Here is a 20307-nt window from a genome sequence, read left to right as displayed (position 1 = left end):
CAACACTATAATATCATACCCACTAACATCTATGTTTAAAAACATTTATCAAACAAAATGGTTAGTTTACTACAGCAAGGACTAAAATAAAGACCACAGTAGTCATAAAATCAACCTCACTCTTTACAACTTACCATAATAATGCAGTTTTTCTACACAAAATGAACAAGCAAATATTGTAAGACGGGGAAGCAATCTTTCAGCAATACCCTACAGTGTAATTTGTACTTTACACATGAAGAAAAATGATACAAAATATCTTAAATGAAATGAAATACAACTGAAAAGTTGCGCACAAGTTTTACTCTATATTTAACAAGCAAATTTGTTGAATTGATATCCCCTGCCAGATTAGGCAAAAGAGATGGCATTGAAATCATGAGTTGGGGAAATATTCTATTCAACCAAACAAAACAGCTGCAGAGAGATGGACTCTTATGAACATTGGATATGAGATATGAGTTTGTTTGCAGCTTTTTGAAATAAAAGAATATGTATATAGTGTAGCATTTAGATTCAACTTTGCGGGGGATAATAAATGGCTTAAGGTTTCTGTAATCTTCAACAATAAGGGAGGTAACTATATCATTACATGGACACGACCTAACCCAATGCCCCTAGAGCGACATACCTTGACAGCATGTTCAATGGCTGTGTACATTCTGTCAGTGTCGCGTGTTAGGTCGGCCTGGAAGTACAACATGCGATCCGCATACTTCAACACAAACTGGCTACCTGGCTCCATGCATGCCCCACACGACTCCGTACCTAAAAAGTGGAGCAACACTTTACTTATACTGTATACATAGAATTCACAACAAATTCTTCCGACTCAACAGGTCAATTTATGATCATGGGATATCCCTTGGTAGTTATGTGATTATATTCTATCCAGTAATTTAAGTATTCATTTAGGCACTGTACATACTATGTATGCTCATGTAGAATCATAACATTTTTGTTTAAATTGCATGTGCTACAGTGTAATTATAAAACAAATTCAGTTATTACCATCATCAGAATCCATACTATAATAAGTTACATAATTCCACACTCTTTTGAAATAAACCTGAACCATTTCACTACCATTAAAGTACAAAACATGTATAGTGTTGACTTACTTTGAGTGATTTTTGCTATGGAGGTTACTCTTCTCAGATCTATACTGTCAGAGTCTCTTTCAACTTCTTCCTGCAAAGTGTAATGTATATTAACACTGGTATCAAAAAAGAATCCATAAAAATAAGTTCATATAATCACAACAAGAGCTGTCAAACAGAGTTCGATAATTTCATTGCTTTTAACCAGAATTTTCACATCAAATAAAAAGGGCCATACTCTGCATTACATACATTTTGAGTTATCTGACTTGATTAGTTAAGTCGGGTGGTTGGAAGCACATATCTAAAGTTTCAATGCAATACATGATGTATTTGCAGAGATATTGACTTAAATGTGGTTACATGCAACACCTATATTAACCAAGGTGTGAGACCAGTAGTATTGCTCTCAGATCCTTTGAAAAGTCAAGTTAAAAACTGCTTGCAATAAATCAACTGTCATGATCCACAGCAGATGTCAGAAATGTATAAAGTTGGAGATATACTAAGGCTCTGATTCTGTTTCATTCAGTATCATGTACATAATCTTATATCCAAGACAAAGATACATTTCAAACCAATATTCTGGAAACATGCACCCACCTTATCACTGAAGATGAGTTTTCTCTTCTCCAGGACATACCACGTCCTCTGCCATTCCTGAAAATATACAAACAGTAGTGCTGCACTCATTATTTCTGTTATGTTTATAACAACACATAATTACCAAGGTATGTTTGTTTTAATCATTTTGTTAGAAAAAAAAATACAAAAATATTGCCTTCTGCATAAGAAAGTCTTTGATTGGCTTAGGAAATGGTCACCAGATAGAGAATTCTGTATGAAACACAGATTTTTTTTATACATACAAATGTTATCGATAACCTTTCTGTGGCAATAAATATTCAATTCAACTCATTTTTTTCTCTTTTTTTATTCAGAATGTAAGCATAAGTTATGATCATATTTAATCATTTTTCATACAGAATAAGCACAAGAAAAATTGAGATTAATACTTTAATGCATTTTGACATCTGCATATTGGTTTGGTCTTCTTAGACAGGATGTAAATAGAGTGATGCCTATCACTGGTTTTCAACGCTTATTGCACTGACACAATAATTTAGTACCCCCATTTTACATCACTGCCAGCAGATGAAAGTCAAACACATTAATATTCATACTTTGTACTAAGAATGCAGACAAAACATCATCCTGATTAAAAAGCATGCAAAGATACCAGAGCCCACAATCAACCATTACCCACCATGTTGAAGCCAGTTTTGAGGTGGGTGTACCCGGCCAGGGAGAAGTTCTTTTGTCTCATCAACTCCATCAGCTTCACAGGGCAGAACACCTGAAATACGAGCACATGCAAAAACATTAGGGCTGCCACGATATACCGGTATATCGCGGTATGAAGCAAAAAAAAGACTGAAATGATATAGAATTTTTGAACTCCGTGATGGTTTTATTGTTGTGTTTGGTTCATTTGTTTTTAGTTAGATATGTTCTAGTCAACATATGATATCATTATATCTATGAATTGCTTAAGCACTTTGCTGTTTTGAATAAAATGTTCCAATTCGAAACAATATTATTAATACAAAAAAATATCGCGGTACGTATCACGATACGCTGCTCTTGTATCGCGATATACCGCGATTCGGTCTTGGCGTATCGTGGCAGCCCTAACAAACATATTTACATTTTTTAACATACACTGCAGTACATGTATATCAATCAGAAGAAAAACAAATACACATGATTGTCAATTTACCAATGACAGGAAAGGGCCTTTGACATACGACATAGTCACACAAACTTATGGGATGATTTATTTTATTTTAGTTGATCATACTTCATTCTGTTTATTTTGTGTTTGACAGCACATAACCTCTAAGTGCAAACCAGGATACATCTATTGTTTCCCTGTGGATTGTTCCCAATTGTACCTGAGAGATTGCCTGCATCCATCCCAGTCGTTCATCGACAGTGGGGGCTGAAAACAGGTACAAGCGGTTGTTGCTCCCTTTGCTGGTGCTGATCTCCAAACACCCTACTTGCCTACAAGACAGAAGAATGTAACAAAATAATGTTATGCTTTTTTACTTCACAGATATATTGCACTCCAGCTAAATGTATTGTTCTCGTTTCCAACTAACTTCTATTAATAAGTAAGGGCAAATAGCTTTTTTGGGTCACTTATAAGAAGAGCAGTTTAATCATTTCACTTATTTGAGTGTGCCTAGTTGTTTACTTACTTGTCATGGTGAATGGCCTGTATACACAACATGCTCTCATTGTCAATCCTGTCCTTCTCAACCTTGCTCTGAAAGAGTCAACAGTACATTGCATACAAGCCCATGGTAGCTGAGTATGGACGTATCAGAACTAAATAACAATGGTACTAGGTCAAGGAAAGAAAATGCTTTTGATTTTCCAGTCAAACATTGACATACCTAAACAGTTATTAAAGCCAGAGTTATGGGTCTTAGTGTGCATGCGCATATTGTATATGGTAACAGCGGTGGTATCACAGACTCCATCAACACCAAGTCTATGACAATACCTAGACATTTTTTCTTAAAAAAGAAGAGCAACTAAAAACACCTGATTTTTGAAAACCTTGCTTTGGTCAACTGCTTATAGGTGGCTTATGTGCCATTGTTTTGAATACTGGGGTTAAACCAACATTAATGAAAAAACATTTTGAACAGATACAAATTAATTGAATGTTATTTTATATCTTAATCTCAAGATAAAACTAGAAATGTGTGCAATCAGGAATTTTGGAACATTTCAGTCTTTCAATACAACTTTGTTCCCACCAACCCCAAAAACAACCTACAGCCATCACTGCACATGTATTAAACAATAAGAGCCGTCGTAAGACAGCGCACTCGACTACGCCGCTTTGACTTAGAATACAATAAGGATGTAATAATACCAAGTTTAGTCTCTTTATGTCAAACCTAACTATAATTATTCGATACATAAGGTGACTTTGATGCTGCCCTCCCACCAGCCCGCCCAAACAATGACCCAAGTCATTCAAATAACTTGATTTCCCATTATGAAAATGTGGTTAAGAATATACAAATATGCCTTCAATGGAAATTAAAAACAAATAAAAATAAAAATAATAATAAACAAGAGCTGTCACAGTATGTGACGAATGCCCCCGAATGTGACATTGACCTACGAACAAGGTCAGTACATGAAAAGTTGATCTTGCCTTTATGTGTCAAATACATATGGCAAGTTATTTTAAATTTCCTCTGAACATAAAAAAATACCACCCATACTTGACAACCTACACTGTTATGTCCTTATATTCAGAATTCCCTTGTGAATAAACACTTAGTGTATCTTTCACCTTAGAGGTAGGGACATGGGTCTTGCACAGGACACGTCGTCTTCGTATGTGGAACACATGTAGCAAGTTATTTTAAAATCTGTCCTTACAAGGGAAAGTTACAGCCCGGACACGACAACCTATGACCTATGTCCTTGTATGCAGCACTCCATTGTGAATAAACACTAAGTGTGACCTTGACCTTTGAGGTAGGGACACGGGTCTTGCACGCGACACGTCGTCTTGGTATGTGGAACACATGTGGCAAGTTATTTTAAAATCTGTCCATACAAGAGAAAGTTACAGCCCGGACACGACAACCTATACTCTATGTCCTTATATGCAGCACTCCATTGTGAATAAACACTAAGTGTGACCTTGACCTTTGAGGTAGGGACACGAGTCTTGCACGCGACACGTCGTCTTGGTATGTGGTACACATGTGGCAAGTTATTTTAAAATCTGTCCATACAAGGGAAAGTTACAGCCCGGACACAACAACCTATACTCTATGTCCTTATATGCAGCACTCCATTGTGAATAAACACTAAGTGTGACCTTGACCTTTGAGGTAGGGACACGAGTCTTGCACGCGACACGTCGTCTTGGTATGTGGAACACATGTGGCAAGTTATTTTAAAATCTGTCCATACAAGGGAAAGTTACAGAGCCGGACGGACGGACGGACGGACAGTGTGATTTTAATATGCCCACCTTCGGGAGCATAAAAATCAAGGGCCATAATTTGTATTTAGGCTTAAAACGGAGTTATGTTTCTTTTTGTAAGTTGGTCGTAAATAATTTTGAATTTTATTAAGTGCATTTAATGAACGGTATTGAAGTTTTTTTTATTAAAATCCCAACTTGCTCTTAACTTTTACTTGCCTAAAACTTTAACCTAAGTCAATCAGGGGCCATAACTTGTATTAAGGATATGGAGTTATGTAACCTCATTGGGCGATGGTCCTGAATAATTGTGTACAGTATAAAGTCAATTGAATGCCCAACCTGCCCTAAAACTTTAACCTAAGTTCCATAGTCAATCAGGGGCCATAATTTGTATAAAAGATAACATGGAGTTATCTAACCTCATTATGTGATGGCTCTGAACACCTGTGTGAAGTATTAAGTCAATTGAATGAATGGTATTGGAGTTTTAAGTGAAAATCCCAACTTGACCTAAAACTTTAACCTGCCCTAAAACTTTAACCTAAGTCAATCAGGGGCCATAACTTGTATTTAGGATAATATGGAGTTATGTCACCTCATTGTGTGATGGTCCTGAACAACTGTGTGAAGGATATAGAAGTTATTAATAAATATTCCAACTTGCCCTAAAACTTTAACCTAAGTTCCATAGTCAATCAGGGGCCATAATCTGTGTAAAGAATGATATGGAGTTATCTAACCTCATCATGTGATGGCCCTGAACAACTGTGTGAAATATGAAGTCAATTGAATGTAGGGTATTGGACTTAAAAGTGAAAGTCCAAACTTGCCCTAAAACTTTAACCAGACGCCGACGCCGGGGCGAGTAGTATAGCCCACCTATTCTTCGAATAGTCGAGCTAAAAACTATTTTTGTGTAAATTAACCTTATTACAATCCCAAGCTATGTTTTCATATAACCTTCTTTATGGTATACTAAGTTAGCTAACTACATGTTATTCTTAACTCAGTTAAGGGGTGAACTTTTTTCTATTGTTAACATCAATGACCTTGACCACACACCCAAATGCAGTCCAAAAGTACAACTTCATATGAATTTGTTATATAATTCATTGGAAACTTCAGTTATTGAGCATAAAACATTTTTCGAGGTTGGTTTCAGCTACATTGACATTCACAGACCCTTACAGACCCAAATAGAAAATTGCAAAATATTTCTTCACATAAGCTTCCGACAAAACTGGAGACCATTTTTCTATTTTTAGTAGCAGTAACCTTGACCTTGATCCCTACAGCCCCAAAAGTCATCCCAAGCTACATCTTAACTTAAGTTTTATCCTTATCCATGAATGAACAAGTTTCATCCGAGTTGTTCCTAATGTTAGTGAGTGAAAATCATTTTTCTATTATTAGTAACAGCGACCTTGACCTTGACTCCATCAGCTCCAAAGGCAATTCCAATTACATCAGCCAATAAGCTACCTACATGCCAAGTTTAATCATTATCCATCAATGCTAACTAAAGCTATTGAGTGGAAACCACTTTGTTTGACACCTCCCACCCATAAACATACCTGCCAGACCATACCCCTATCTATAAACCAGGATTTTTTTTATCAAAGATCTTTTTAACAACATTACGAGGGGTGATCGCGAAGTTCGTGTAAATTGTTCGTAACATTTTTATTTCTATTCCAATACATCTGAAACTGTATTATCCACAAGATCAATATATTGAGAGATCAAATACGAGGCGAAATAATAATCGGCTAACTATAACAACAATAAACGGTATGCATGGCAACCCATCAGGCCCTAGTCGGCTCACGCCGAAAAGTGTATACTTGTTATCATTCATCCACCTTAAGTAATGCAATATATACACTGGTTCTTATCGTCAAAAATCCGTGCAAATCTTGCACGTTCAATATCAATGTCATGACATCATTTCCGTAAAATTCACCATTGTTTACTACATCCGGTCCAAAATAGCAGCTTGTTTGTTTGAACAGTCAAGGAAACCAAACCTGCGTTATGACGTCAACTGGAGACGTTGAATTACGGAGCGTCATTAAATTTTGGGTCGGAATGGGAATGACACCAGTTGAAACAATTTCAATGATGAAAAGGAGCGATACTTTAAAGGAGTTTGGCTCAGCATTCGTCTACAAATGGCACAAATGATTTAAGAATGGCAGAAAATCGATTGAAGACAATAAGAGAGAAGGTAGGCCTTCAATCGTGATCCCTTGTGTTCGAGAAAAAGTGAGGGGTATTATTCGGGAAGACAGACGGAAAACATTGAGACAGATTGCCAGTGAACTCCACATATCTCCTTCAACTGTGCATGGCATTCTTACGAAAAAGTTAGGTATGTCGAAAGTCAGTGCGCGCTGGGTCCCGAAGTTGCTGTCAGACGAAGAAAAGCAGACGAATGCAAGGTGTTCAGCTGCATTTTTGGATCGGTACGCAGCCGAAGGTGACGAAGTCCTTGACAGAATAGTAACAACAGACGAAACTTGGCTTCATCACTATGATCCGGAGACGAAGGCCCAATCGTCGGTGTGGAAAACACCAAGGACACCGCCAAAAAAAAGCTCGGGTGCAAAGGAGCTGCGGAAAACAGATGTTCATCTTCATGGATCGCTATGGGATGATCCTTCAGCACAGAGTCACAGATGGAAGGACGGTGAATGCTGACTATTACTCAACGGTAAATATCTATGCAACCCATGGATGTAACTAATAAATATATTAATAATTATACACTACAAAAAAAAAAAAAAAACATATTTATATAAAAAAATATAGCAATTATTAATTTTATATTTCAATACTTCCTTGCATTAAAACATCAACCGCTAGCATTGCTAACTGAAACACGTTGATTTTCATGTATTGAAAAGGGATCTCGTCAATGCTCTTAAGAGGAAACAGCCGGCTTTGGACCTTGATCGGATTATTCTGCACCAGGATAATGCTCCTGCACATAGGGCAAACTCTACACAGCTAGAGATTACATTACTGGGATTTGAAGTATTAGAAGACCCTCCCTTCAGCCCTGACTTAGCACCCATGGATTTCAGGACCTTTCCTGAGATAAAGACTTCCCTCCGTGGATGGCGCTTCCAGGACGTTGCTGATTTAACACTGGCAACCCGTCGAAAAGTTTCACAACTTGACACAGACTGGTACCGGGAGACATTTAACAAGTGGATTGCCAGACATCAGAAATGTGTAGCCTTGCGCGGTGACTAAATAGAAAAAGTGCGCCTTTCATTGAACATGGATGACGTGTGACGTTAATTGACGTCGGTTACTTTTTCAGCGTGCGTCAAGTGACGCATAGTGACTGTGTTGTAATTGATATAACTTTCAAACTTTTTAATGGATTCATATAATATTTATCATGGAGTATTGTAATTCGAGTATTGTAATTCATTAAACATCATTGTGGTGTATTTTTCGTTTACTTCTTTACGATAGAGCAAAAATTACAATACATTTACACGAACTTCGCGATCACCCCTTGTACATCTCTGAATTATGCCACATTTACTTACATCTTCATTGACATAGTAACTCAGGTGACCATGTTCTAGAACACAGTGCCTCTTCAAGAAGTCTGAAATATAAAAAAAAATATAAATATCACTTTGTCCTTGGTATGGATCATTAAAACTGCATATTTACATTGCAAACAAATCATTTGATGTCCATGTAAGTAAGTTTGAAAACATGAAACATGTTTAATAATGTCACATTTTTGAGAAATACATGTTCATTATAATTACAATTTCTTTTTACTTCAACAAGAGCTATCACAGATATAATGACCTTGAGGCATTGTGTTATTGCTTGACTCAGACAGGCAAATATTGAAATAAAAATCATATTTGTTTTAAGATTATATGAAGGAAAAAAGTTCTTATTTAGCTCAAGATCAATCGAAAAAGGGCACATAACCCAAACACCAGCAGACACAATGACCCAGCCATGTAAGTGACCTTAACCTTGAAGCTAAAGACCTGGGTCTCAAGCATCACTTATACAAAATTATTTCCTAATCCCACCATGAAGAACCAAAGTTTTGGACCGGACAAAAACCACTTTCACCAGTAAGGCTTATAGAGCAAAACTGACATATTTCTTAGGTGCCTGAGTGACCTTGATGTGGAAGATAGGGACCAGGGTCTTGGGTGCAAAACATCATCATCTTATTATGGTCACTTATACAAAGTTATTTTAAAATCCCACCTTGAATGAAAAAGTTATGGATTAAACAGATGGATAAAGCTCTCCCACCTTTACTATGTAAATGAAACAGGGTATACAACTAATTATTTAATTTCCTGAAATAAATCAATTACAAAAATATAAAAGGATAAGTGTTTCTACATTACCTTTCATATTTGAGCCAGTTTTCATCAAGTAACCCTGTTTCTGCACCTCCGCTCTCAGTTTCGCATTCAACGACTGAAATTAAAGTCAGAATTGAGACATCACATGCATATATGAACAAAGCAATATAAACAGGAAAATGAAAACAAAACAATTTCAGATAAGGTATGGATTCAGAATAATAATTGACAAAGAACAGTTTACTCAATACTTTATTACAATTACTTCGTTGCCTTAGGATTTTTCTTATGAAACAGTTCATGTTTATAAAAAGCATCATACAATATTTTAATGGGTATAACTGACTAGCGCAAGTTTGATATTTAAGCTAAATGCAACCTGCCTATATAAAAAAATTGCAAAGCTAGGTAGATATTTTGAAATAAAATCATTTTACACACCGATAAAATGAAAAAAAAAAGCTCTTTCAATTCTATCTACACAAGCCTACATCTGTTATGCCAATAAAAACTATATTGCTATTTTTTTCAGCTAAACAAATTAGTTTTAAACTTATATGTGCAAAATGGAAAATGACTTCAATTAAATCACAGGCGCATAGGAGCTTGGGACGCACTGAGCCCCAATATTCTGGCTAGTAAAGGCAATGGGGCCGCAAATTATACAGGTCAACATGTCATGATTACACCATCTAGCTAATTGGCGTGTGAATGTTGTGAAAACAGTCTGTGGTTTATTAAAGACAGGTAAGTGGAAGAAGAAGAGGCAATAAGACAATAATTATTATTTGTATTGTTTTTAGTTGATTGTGATAATTGTACAGTGGAAACTCACTAAACCGGACAAGGTCCGGACTGGGCAAAATTTCCGGTTTAGTGAGGATTCCGGTTTAGTGAGGATTTGATGTACGGAGTAAGTTTACTCAAAATATTAACTGAGTTAACCGTTAAAGGCTTTTGCCTCTAGGGACAGTTCAAGGTTGAGACATGATTAAAGCACTTGCAAAAGTGATAAGCATAATTAAACATTTCTGCGTTTTTATAATCATCTTGAAATAAAACAACTCGCGTAATTTAATGCTTGTTTAGTATGTTTGATAGTTTAATTAACGCACCGCTCTAATTTGATTGAATCATAAAAGTCTTTAGATAAAACAACCCTCCAAAATGATCACTAAATAACCGTTTCTAGTTCTTTATTTTCTGCAACAAACAAATTAATGTTTCAATCAATTTTCTTTTCACAAGTTTGATTGTCGTTTGATTATTGCGCGACAGTCAATCCACAGCGCAATCATCATTATCGATTATCAAGTTAACACAACATCACAGGTGTAATATTTAAAGACGCACCGGCTGTCAAAACAAAGTGACACGCTATTCGCGAATACCTAATACACAACATTATTTTGACATGTTTGAACAAATAAACGTCTAGTTTTGTGAGGTAAAATTACGTTGACAACTAACAAATTTTCTCGATTTTTTGTCCGGTATCCGGAATTCCGGGGTTCCGGTTTTGAAGGGATTTTTTTATATATATATATTAGTTATTTAGAATATCGAGTACTTCCCATTTTTTTCTGTGGGTTTCATACTTATCATTATTTAATGCTATTTGCTCTTCTATTTTGATTCTTAATTTTCATACTTATCATTATTTAATGCTATTTGCTCTTCTATTTTGATTCTTAATTTCAGATAACGAAAAAATGCATCGAAGGATAATTGTCTGTCATTACATTTTGATGAATTGATATAAAATTTCATTAAGATAATTAAAAAATTACAGATATTACTGTAATTGCTTTTTTTGACTATTCCCAATAGGGCTTCCTGTTTGTAAATTGTTATATTTATTGATGTCAATGTAATAAAGTTGTTTAGTTTATTCCGTAACTGTTGCGTTTTTTGACACTCCCAATATAAATGTTCAATTGATTCAACATTTTAGTTGCAGAAAGTACATATGCAATCGACTAATTTGACTTTAAACAGAAATTTGTTGGTCAGTAATATTCTCATAAGGAATTTATAGTTGAAACTACGCAATGTTGTATCTATCGTTGATTTGTCAATATTACTATAAATAGCTTTCCATTCCAGATGTTCACTAATTTCCAAAGTTTCTTTCCATTGTGCTTCTGAAATCGGTTTGAGAATATTATGCAACAAAATTGAATACATAAGTTTATTTGTTTGTACTGAAGTTTCAACTTTTTCTTTGAATTGTTGAGTATTAGCGTAAATAATCCCATCCGAAATCAGTTGTGTTTTTATATGTAATGGAATTGATCGAACGAGTGTTTGATAGTTTATAAAATCTGTATTCCTTATGTTGTATAGGTATTGTATTTGATTAAATTCGTAAAAATTGTTTGTTCTATAGTCGAAAATATGTTCAAGATACTTAATACCCTTTTCATACCATTGTTTGAAAAACAGAGTTTTTCCATTATTGCAAATTGTTTGGTTATTCCATATCACTGTCATAGCCGGTTTTATTGAGTTTGTGTCAAATATTTGCTTAATTTTACTCCAGGATTTGATGACATAATTTATGAATGAACCTTCTTTTGAAATTTTGTTTATTGTGAAACACGAAAGCTGAGAGCTGGTTCACCAGCACTGGCTTCAGCAATTGGAGAGATGCAACGAAAAAGTTCCGAACATGAACAGTCCGCTTGTCATAAAGAGGCCGTTGAAAGACATGTTACCCTACCTACCGTAAATGACTGGGTATAAGACGATAGGGGGTATTAGACGCAGGGAAAAAAATCTGTGAAAAATCCGAGAAAAAAACTTGTAATCTATGTTTTTGGTTAAAAGACGCATAGAAAAAATGTCAAAATCGTCCGGCATATTCAGCCACCATGTTTGTTGACAGTGACAAAAAAAAAAAAAATGTGAAAATGGCGATGGTTATCTTTAAAACCATACTGTCGAGAATGAAAAGTTATGTTATGCAAAAAATATTTTGACAGTGCCCAACTTTGCTTTTTTATATGTAAGTTTGATTATTGTTTAATTCAATTTATTATTCAAAATAATATTGAATACCGTAATTCACAAGAGTTCGGACACCATAAATTAATTATTTTTTTTTCGCTCTCCGAATACATAGAAAATTATCATTTTTACATTTTATGTACATGTTTGTTTAACCTGCCTTTTTTCTTCATGTTTGCTTTTTACCACTTATTAATTTATCCGTAGTAATCAATGGTCATAAACTTATTTATTACGTCTATAAGTGTAAGTCCTTCATGAAGTTAATTAAAACACCATTTTATACATGCACTGAACTGAATAAACACATTCTAACGGCTTCAGATCAAAGAGTCACACTGTGTGACGTCACACAACTTACAGTTATACCCACGAGGATCTCGTGGAGAGCATGGACATTGCTATGCAGGATTAATGTATAACTGTACGATTATTGCTTCATATAGTCTATAAGTGTGGTACAAGTTTAAAAGCTTATTGGCAGATCGTTTTACAAACATGCCATGTCGATGTTTTCTTAATCCCTTGATTGCCCTTGTTGTTTGTTTAATCCTCAAATAAATATATCACACTTCCTTTTCAACAGGCAATAAATCGTTTAGGATGGGTAGTAACTAATTAAATTGTCTCAGTGGTGTATACGGTTAGGTAATCTAGCCAGGCATTGTAAAGATAAAAATCAATAATCTTCGTCTGTGAAACTTGGTAACTATGAAAGTTATGATTGATGTCCTTTGGGTGCCCGAAAATTAGGTACGCAAAATAAATTATTTTGGGAAATAATTATGGGTGTCCAAATATTTAGAGTGTCCGAACTCTTAGGTGAATTACGGTAACTTTAATCGAAAAATATTTTTGTTGAAATTATAAACGTCTTACGATATACCGTATCCCGATCTTCAACTGCCGTTTTAACCCGTATATACTCGATCAATATGACGGGAGTAACATCCCTTTCTACATAAATCTAAACAAACTCTCGGCTTGAAATTGACCTCAGAAAAAAAGTTCAAAAAATTGTTACTGGGTATTATACGCAGGCATTTTTTTGCATCAAAATCTGAGGGAAAAAAGTGTGTCTAATACCCAGTCATTTACGGTACTAAAATTGTTTCTCAGTGAATAAATGTTACAAAACGATATTAGTTTTATATCTATCAACTATTTTAACCAAAACAGGAATAGAAGAAAACATGAAAGTAAAACTAAACTCACTGGAAATCGAGTCTTTCAATGCTTAATATTGAAAAAAAATCTCAAAGGGAGGGGACACCCCTTCGGAGCCCACCCCTTCCACGGCCCCAATGTCAATTTGCTTCCTACCCGCCTGATTCAGTCAAAAAGTGGAAGCAAAATGTGGGACAGAACCCTCTTCATTAGCAAGAGTTTGGGAAAAATTAAGGTTAAAGTTGAGGTAAATTATCAAAGATACAATAAAGGTTGTGTTATACTATAATTTTCATCACACGTTACTCACCGTAATACATACATATGTTTGAACAGGCAGAAAGCAAATGAACATTTACAGTGCATTCATTACCTTCTCCCACTGTCAGCAAAGTGAAATATTAAATCATTAATAAATTTGTTAAAAAAGTTCAAACCCAAAGCTTTTCTATTTGTTTGAAATTGTTAAATCAGCCTAATATAAATGCTAAATATAATTTTTTTTATTTAAGTTTCTAAAATTCTCAGAACCAATCCAATTCTATACATTGTAAGTTCTATGTGAAAAAAGGAAGGATATTTATCATGCAAACATATTCTACATGCAAACTGGTACAGTGGTGTACAAACTAGGAAGTACAAACTTGTAAACTTTAAAGTACAAAATTTAAAAGTAAAAAAGTACTAACTTATAAATACAGACTTGTTAATTTGAATAAATAAACATGTAAACATAAAACTTGTAACTGCAAAAAGCAAAACATGTAAATACAAACACTAAGTACAAACTTGTGAACTTGAACATATAAACTGTAAACATAGAATTTGTGACTGCAGATATGTAAAAACCTGATAGCACAACATTAATTTGTAAGTACAAACAAACATGTAACGGATAAATATACATCTGTACTTACAGATTCCTCATCAGAACCAGGCATGAAATTTCTGCTTCCTGAAATAGGCAAGGTCTTATTTCAAACTTGGATCAGTTTTGAATTTAATACAAACAACCTCAGTATACACAATGCAGTCTCCCTTTATTACATAAAGAACCTTAAGTTTTCAGTTTCAGTTTTCTGTCCCAAAATATGCCCTCCTTAACACTTATTCTGCATCTGACGTTGTATATGTTTGGAAAATTTAAGCATTGAAAATCAAATAGTGGTTATACTTTCACGACAAAATAGTTAACTAAATCTGGGATAAAGATATCTGTCCTGTAATTAATAATTGACAAATCCCATTCTCGTGTAAAACTAAACATGCAGCTTAAGAAGAAAGATATGTTTGATTGTAGTGCTTGAACGTTTTACATGTTTGATGGCATAACCTGTATTTTTAACATGTTTGATGTCAGTGTCTGTATGTTTTACATGTTCAAAGGCAGTGCCTATCCATTTTACATGTTTGATTGCATTGCCTGTCTGTTTTACATGTTTGATGGCAGTGCCTGTATATTTTACATGTTTGATGGCAGTGCCTGTCCATTGAATATGTTTGAAAGCAGTGCCTGTCTGTTTAACAAGTTTAATGGCAGTGCTTGTCTGTTTAACATGTTTGGTGGCAGTGCCTGTCTGTTTAATATGTTTGATGCTAGTGTCTGTCTGTCTTACATGTTTGATGGCAGTGCCTGTCCATTTAATATGTGTGATGGCAGTATCTGTCTGTTTAATATGTTTGATGGCAGAGCCTGTTTGTTTTACATATTTGATGACAGTGCCTGTCTGTTTAACAAGTTTAATGGCAGTTCCTGTATGTTAACATGTCTGATGGCAGTGCCTGTCTGTTTAACAAGTTTAATGGCAGTGCCTGTCTGTTTTTAAATGTTTGATGGCAGTGCCTGTCTGTTTTATGTTTGATGGCAGTGCATGTTTGTCCTACATGCTTGATGGCAGTGCCTGTCCATTTAATATGTGTGATGGCAGCGCCTGTCTGTCTTACATGTTTGATGGCAGTGCCTGTCTGTCTTAGATGTTGATGGCAGTGCCTTTCTGTTTTATGTTTGATGCCAGTGCATGTCTGTCTTACATGTTTGATGGCAGTGCATGTCTGTCTTACATGTTTGATGGCAGTACCTGTCTGTCTAACATGCTTGATGGCAGTGCCTGTCCATTTAAAATGTGTGATGTCAGCACCTGTCTGTCTTACATGTTTGATGGCAGTGCCTGTCTGTCTTAGACATTGATGGCAGTGCCTTTCTGTTTTATGTTTGATGCAAGTGCATGTCTGTCTTACATGCTTGATGGCAGTTCCTGTCTGTCTTACATGTTTGATGGCAGTGCCTGTCTGTCTAACATGCTTGATGGCAGTGCCTGTCCATTTAAAATGTCTGATGGCAGCACCTGTCTGTCTTACATGTTTGATGGCAGTGCCTGTCTGTCTTACATATTTGATGGCAGTGCCTGTCTGTCCAGCATGCTTAATGGCAGTACCTGTCCATTTAATATGTGTGATGGCAATGCCTGTATGTTTTACATGTTTTATGGCAGTGCCTGTATGTTTAATATATTTGATTGCAGTACCATGTTTGATGGCAGTGGCTGGATGTTTTATACATTTGATTGCAGTACCTATATATTTAACATGTTTGATTGCAGTGCCTGTATGTTTAAACACGTTTGATGGCAGTGCCTGTATGCTTAATAAGTTTGATTGCAGTACCTGTCCATTGAACATGTTTGATGGTAGTGGCTGGTTGTTTTTCAGAAATTTACTCCATTTTTTAGTTTGTAAAGATAAGTTAGTATCTTTTAAAAACAGAGCATGTTTACACAAGAAAAAGACAGTTCATGATTCCAATTATTATCATCCATTTATCATAATCAAAAGGTACACCAATTAAACCTAGTGGATCTCCTGGCTACACCTGAAGTAAATATATGTATACATGTTTAGTGTATATTCTTCCTTCCAGGTGTTGTTTAAACTATATGATTATCAGGTGTTTTTTATTTATTATTTCTGGCATACAAACACATGATATTGTAATAAAGCATTGAATCTTATTAAATAATCTTTTTAGTTCTAACAGTAACAAAAAGATATATTTAACTTTGCTTCTATGTTTTGTTGTATAATATATGTTACAGAAATGAGTACTCACTGTCTCCCCCATTTTGCAACAGGAACTCCTTCAAACAGAGAGTTAAAGAAGATATGAAATGTTTGAAGCATCACCTGATTTGAACTACTTAAAGGGGCTAGACACCACATGGTCCCAAAATCAGCAAATATATTATTCTATATTATTAATATATTATTTCCACAAAACCAGCCTAGAATTGTCAATATGAGCTAGAATGAGGCCGATAATATATCACTTTACATGATTATAAGAATCTTTCATCGCTGCTCACCTGTTTAACAACTTGATAAGAACAGACACATCTACCGACGCTATTATTAAATTAACTGGGCTTTATGTGGTAGACAAACCACAGTAAATTTGAATTGGAAAAATACGCAAAAACTGCTATAGATACATGCGTTGATAGCATTGTGATACATCAGTACGTAAGATTTAATGGGTTGTACACAATGATAAAAAATGTATGCAAGATTTTGACATTTTTCTTTTTTTCTTGCACTTGTATCATGTGGTGTCTAGTCCCTTTGAAATGGTAGTAAAGTATAGACATTAAGAAATGCAATAATTGCTACGTCTAAATACATAAAACTATACATTGTAACCAGGAAGTATGCACTGAATGTATATAACGGCAAAAACTAAAAGCTTCAAAAGCCTCCAAGGTAATCAAAAAATGATAAAATGGTCCTTGAATACGATTCTAACCATTTGTAAGCGTTGGTGTGCCTCCTTAGCCAGTTCAAAGGCTGTCATCTCCGGGCAATCACTTCTTGTATACAGCACCTATAACAGGGGTAGGATGATTTGGTTAGGAAAATGAAATAACAATCCTGGTTTCACTTATACAAATGATAAAATAAGCCATTATCTGAACAGAGGTTATAGCTTTTTTTTCCGATGTTGGATCTTGAATATATATTGGCAGAGTCATGCATGTAAAAAATGAATAATAAGCAATTATTAAAACAACACTTTTTGGATATACATCAGTGTGCTGCACACTTAACATGAGCTAGCCCTACCTCTGCCCCTGAGAGTAGAACCTGATATGTGAGAAGAACATCATCTGTCACCGCTACAGACAACAATGCCTGGAATAAAGGATGACAATAGGTCCGTCAAATTAAGGTACAACAATAACAGATTCCAAAAATCATCTCAGATCTCTGAGATCTCTCTTGTCTTGAAAGACTTTCTTATAACTTGTGATTACTATTTACAACAGGAATGGATTTCTATTTAAATTTCCAATTTTCTTAAAAGAAAATAATAAAATAGGGTTATAAGTACAGTGTTTTGATCCAGAGGTTGTATTCGACTCAAGTGGATTTTTGCAGATTCAGATTTCATGAGGCGCAAGCTGAGTAAAATCAAAATCTGCAAAAATCCACGAGAGTCGAATACGACATTCTGGATCAAAATGCAGTACTAATAACCCTTTTATTATATACATTTTTATTATATACATTACTGCTTACATCACTTAAAAGCCACATGTTTTCATAATAAATCTCATTTTAACAACACACTATTTTGTTTTATGATGTCATTTTAACATCATGTAACGATATTTGTTAAGACCTGATGTGTCAGTAGGGGAATACAGCTGTATTGCACAGGAGTGGAATACGGACTACCGTATTTTGCGATATGTATTGTGTGTGGATTTATGATCGGTATATAATAAATTGAATTATAAACTATGTTGATAAATTGATAAATACAAACAATATATTCTATATGGTCTAAACTCACCTCATTGAGGGCCAGTTTGTCATCAGCCAGTGGGCTTATGTCACAGTAGAGTTTGTCCCTGTATTTGTTGTGTATGAAGTGCTTTCTGTCTTCCGGGCTTGCATGGTGCCCGATAGCCGAGCCTGGTGGAAGGTTCTTCACCCAGAACTTGTTGGCATTATCATTCCCTATCACCTTAAACAGCTGAGAAAGAGAAGAAACCTTTAACATCTGTAGGCTCTAACATGACAGACAGAACATCAAACCATTCAAGTGTCAATATCTCACACAACAGATCATCATTTAGATAACCTTTAAATAGCAAATTTACATTCATCTGTAGTGACAAATATCTACTTTTAATTTACAGTGTCAGCCCTTATCCATTTCTACTGTTTTGTATAATGATAACTGAGTTGAGTAATAATGGGCAAAATAATACCATCTAGAAATGGTTGCATTACAAGCAGAATAACACTTTCCCTTCAGCCGCTGTCCATTGCTCACCTCAATAAGACTAGAGTTCCAGACTTTTGAGTCCATTCTGAGAGAGCGGATCTTGGACAATCGGTAGTCAAAGCCCCGATGGATGCCTGCACAGTGCATACACAGAACAACACCCAGGTTCATAGATGCCCAGTGAGCGCCTGGAAAAAAACAGCCCATTTAGTCACAGTAAACAGACTTAAGGCAAAGATATTTATACCAAAACAACTAATTATATAAAACAATTTTAGACTGAACTTAAATAAATAGAACATTATTTTAAAGCAAACAAATTGTAAAATCAGTTTTTTCTTGTTCATCAAACCACTATATACATGTAGAAGGTGATAAAATACATGTTCAGATGAACACCGCTATTCTGTACACCGTTTATCCGAAATAATCGCTATTTCGAAATTACTTTTCAATCCTGATTTTACTCCTTCTTTGTTTAACTAAATTTTAAATCTTTAATCCGAAATCGCTAGTCCAAAATAATCGCTATTCTGAAGTAAAAATACCGTCCCGATTTGGTATTTCACACCTATTTATCAATTCTTATTTCGAACTCGATCATGTCATAGTTTTTCACACCATACTTTGAATGCACTCAGACATGGGCTTGAGGTGACAATGGAGCACAATTAGCGCTTGTTAAAGAATGACATTGAGCATGCGTATGTTACAAACATCAATGTCAGAATATGAGCGATTCACTTAGGTGATGTAGTGTGTATATAATTGCTGGTTAAAACAACCTGAATATCATTCGTAAATGTCTATCTCATCAGATTCAATTGCTGCATTGCTCACTAGACCTGCTACCAAACAATCCGTGCTTGTTCCGAATGCATGCATGTGCTATCATTTTGTTTTAAATGTTTTATTTTGTTTAAATAAAGAAGTATAATAACGAATTGTTTGCCATTTATTAAACAATAAATCAACAAAAACAAATTTATACGACGATCCCTCTAACCAAATGTATTGTATTGGTAACGTGTAACTGACATTGCAAACTTCACGACTTAGTATTTCATGTCATCTTTAATTCGCAAACGCCGTCATTTTATGAAAATTGTTAATCCGAACTATCCCTATTCTGAAATAATTTGTTAGGTTCCTACGATTTCTGATTCAAGGTGTTCAACTGTATTACCTTCTACTCCACAATCAGCACAGTTTCTGTTAGCAGGGTTTTCTTTAACCTGGTCTAAGATCTGTAACACAAAGAATACCTTTGGTCCTATTGCGAGAGTTCCTTTATTATGGTCAGTAAAATCAACAAGTCAAAGGTTAAATAAACCCAATCCAAACTGCCATTAGTTGTAG

At 35.1% G+C, this 20307-nt stretch overlaps 2 protein-coding genes across 9 annotated transcripts in view; one reads left to right on the top strand and one right to left on the bottom strand.

The window, feature by feature from the left end:
* Nucleotides 1–20307, bottom strand: part of LOC128228988 (arf-GAP with Rho-GAP domain, ANK repeat and PH domain-containing protein 1-like) — a 90587-nt gene that overhangs the window by 18390 nt on the left and 51890 nt on the right. For all 8 annotated transcript variants that reach the window (XM_052940590.1, XM_052940592.1, XM_052940591.1 and 5 more), the window contains 15 exons: nt 20135–20195; nt 18997–19136; nt 18511–18693; nt 17778–17846; nt 17461–17538; nt 16771–16798; nt 14582–14619; nt 9531–9603; nt 8691–8752; nt 3365–3432; nt 3056–3167; nt 2368–2457; nt 1704–1760; nt 1122–1191; nt 632–768 (listed from right to left, as the gene is read on the bottom strand). In XM_052940590.1, coding sequence (XP_052796550.1) covers nt 632–768; nt 1122–1191; nt 1704–1760; nt 2368–2457; nt 3056–3167; nt 3365–3432; nt 8691–8752; nt 9531–9603; nt 14582–14619; nt 16771–16798; nt 17461–17538; nt 17778–17846; nt 18511–18693; nt 18997–19136; nt 20135–20195 — 1266 coding nt within the window. The remainder of the gene's footprint in view (nt 1–631; nt 769–1121; nt 1192–1703; nt 1761–2367; nt 2458–3055; nt 3168–3364; nt 3433–8690; nt 8753–9530; nt 9604–14581; nt 14620–16770; nt 16799–17460; nt 17539–17777; nt 17847–18510; nt 18694–18996; nt 19137–20134; nt 20196–20307) is intronic.
* On the top strand, nt 7781–8385 carry LOC128228989 (histone-lysine N-methyltransferase SETMAR-like). The gene is made up of 2 exons (XM_052940599.1): nt 7781–7838; nt 8021–8385. Exons 1-2 carry the CDS (start codon nt 7781–7783, stop codon nt 8383–8385), a joined length of 423 nt encoding a protein of 140 aa, XP_052796559.1.

This window comes from Mya arenaria, chromosome 3 (genome assembly GCF_026914265.1).
Source record: "Mya arenaria isolate MELC-2E11 chromosome 3, ASM2691426v1".
NCBI classification, from domain to species: domain Eukaryota; kingdom Metazoa; phylum Mollusca; class Bivalvia; order Myida; family Myidae; genus Mya; species Mya arenaria.
Note: the sequence above shows the minus strand (reverse complement) of the source record. Positions and strands in the feature narration are given on the sequence as shown.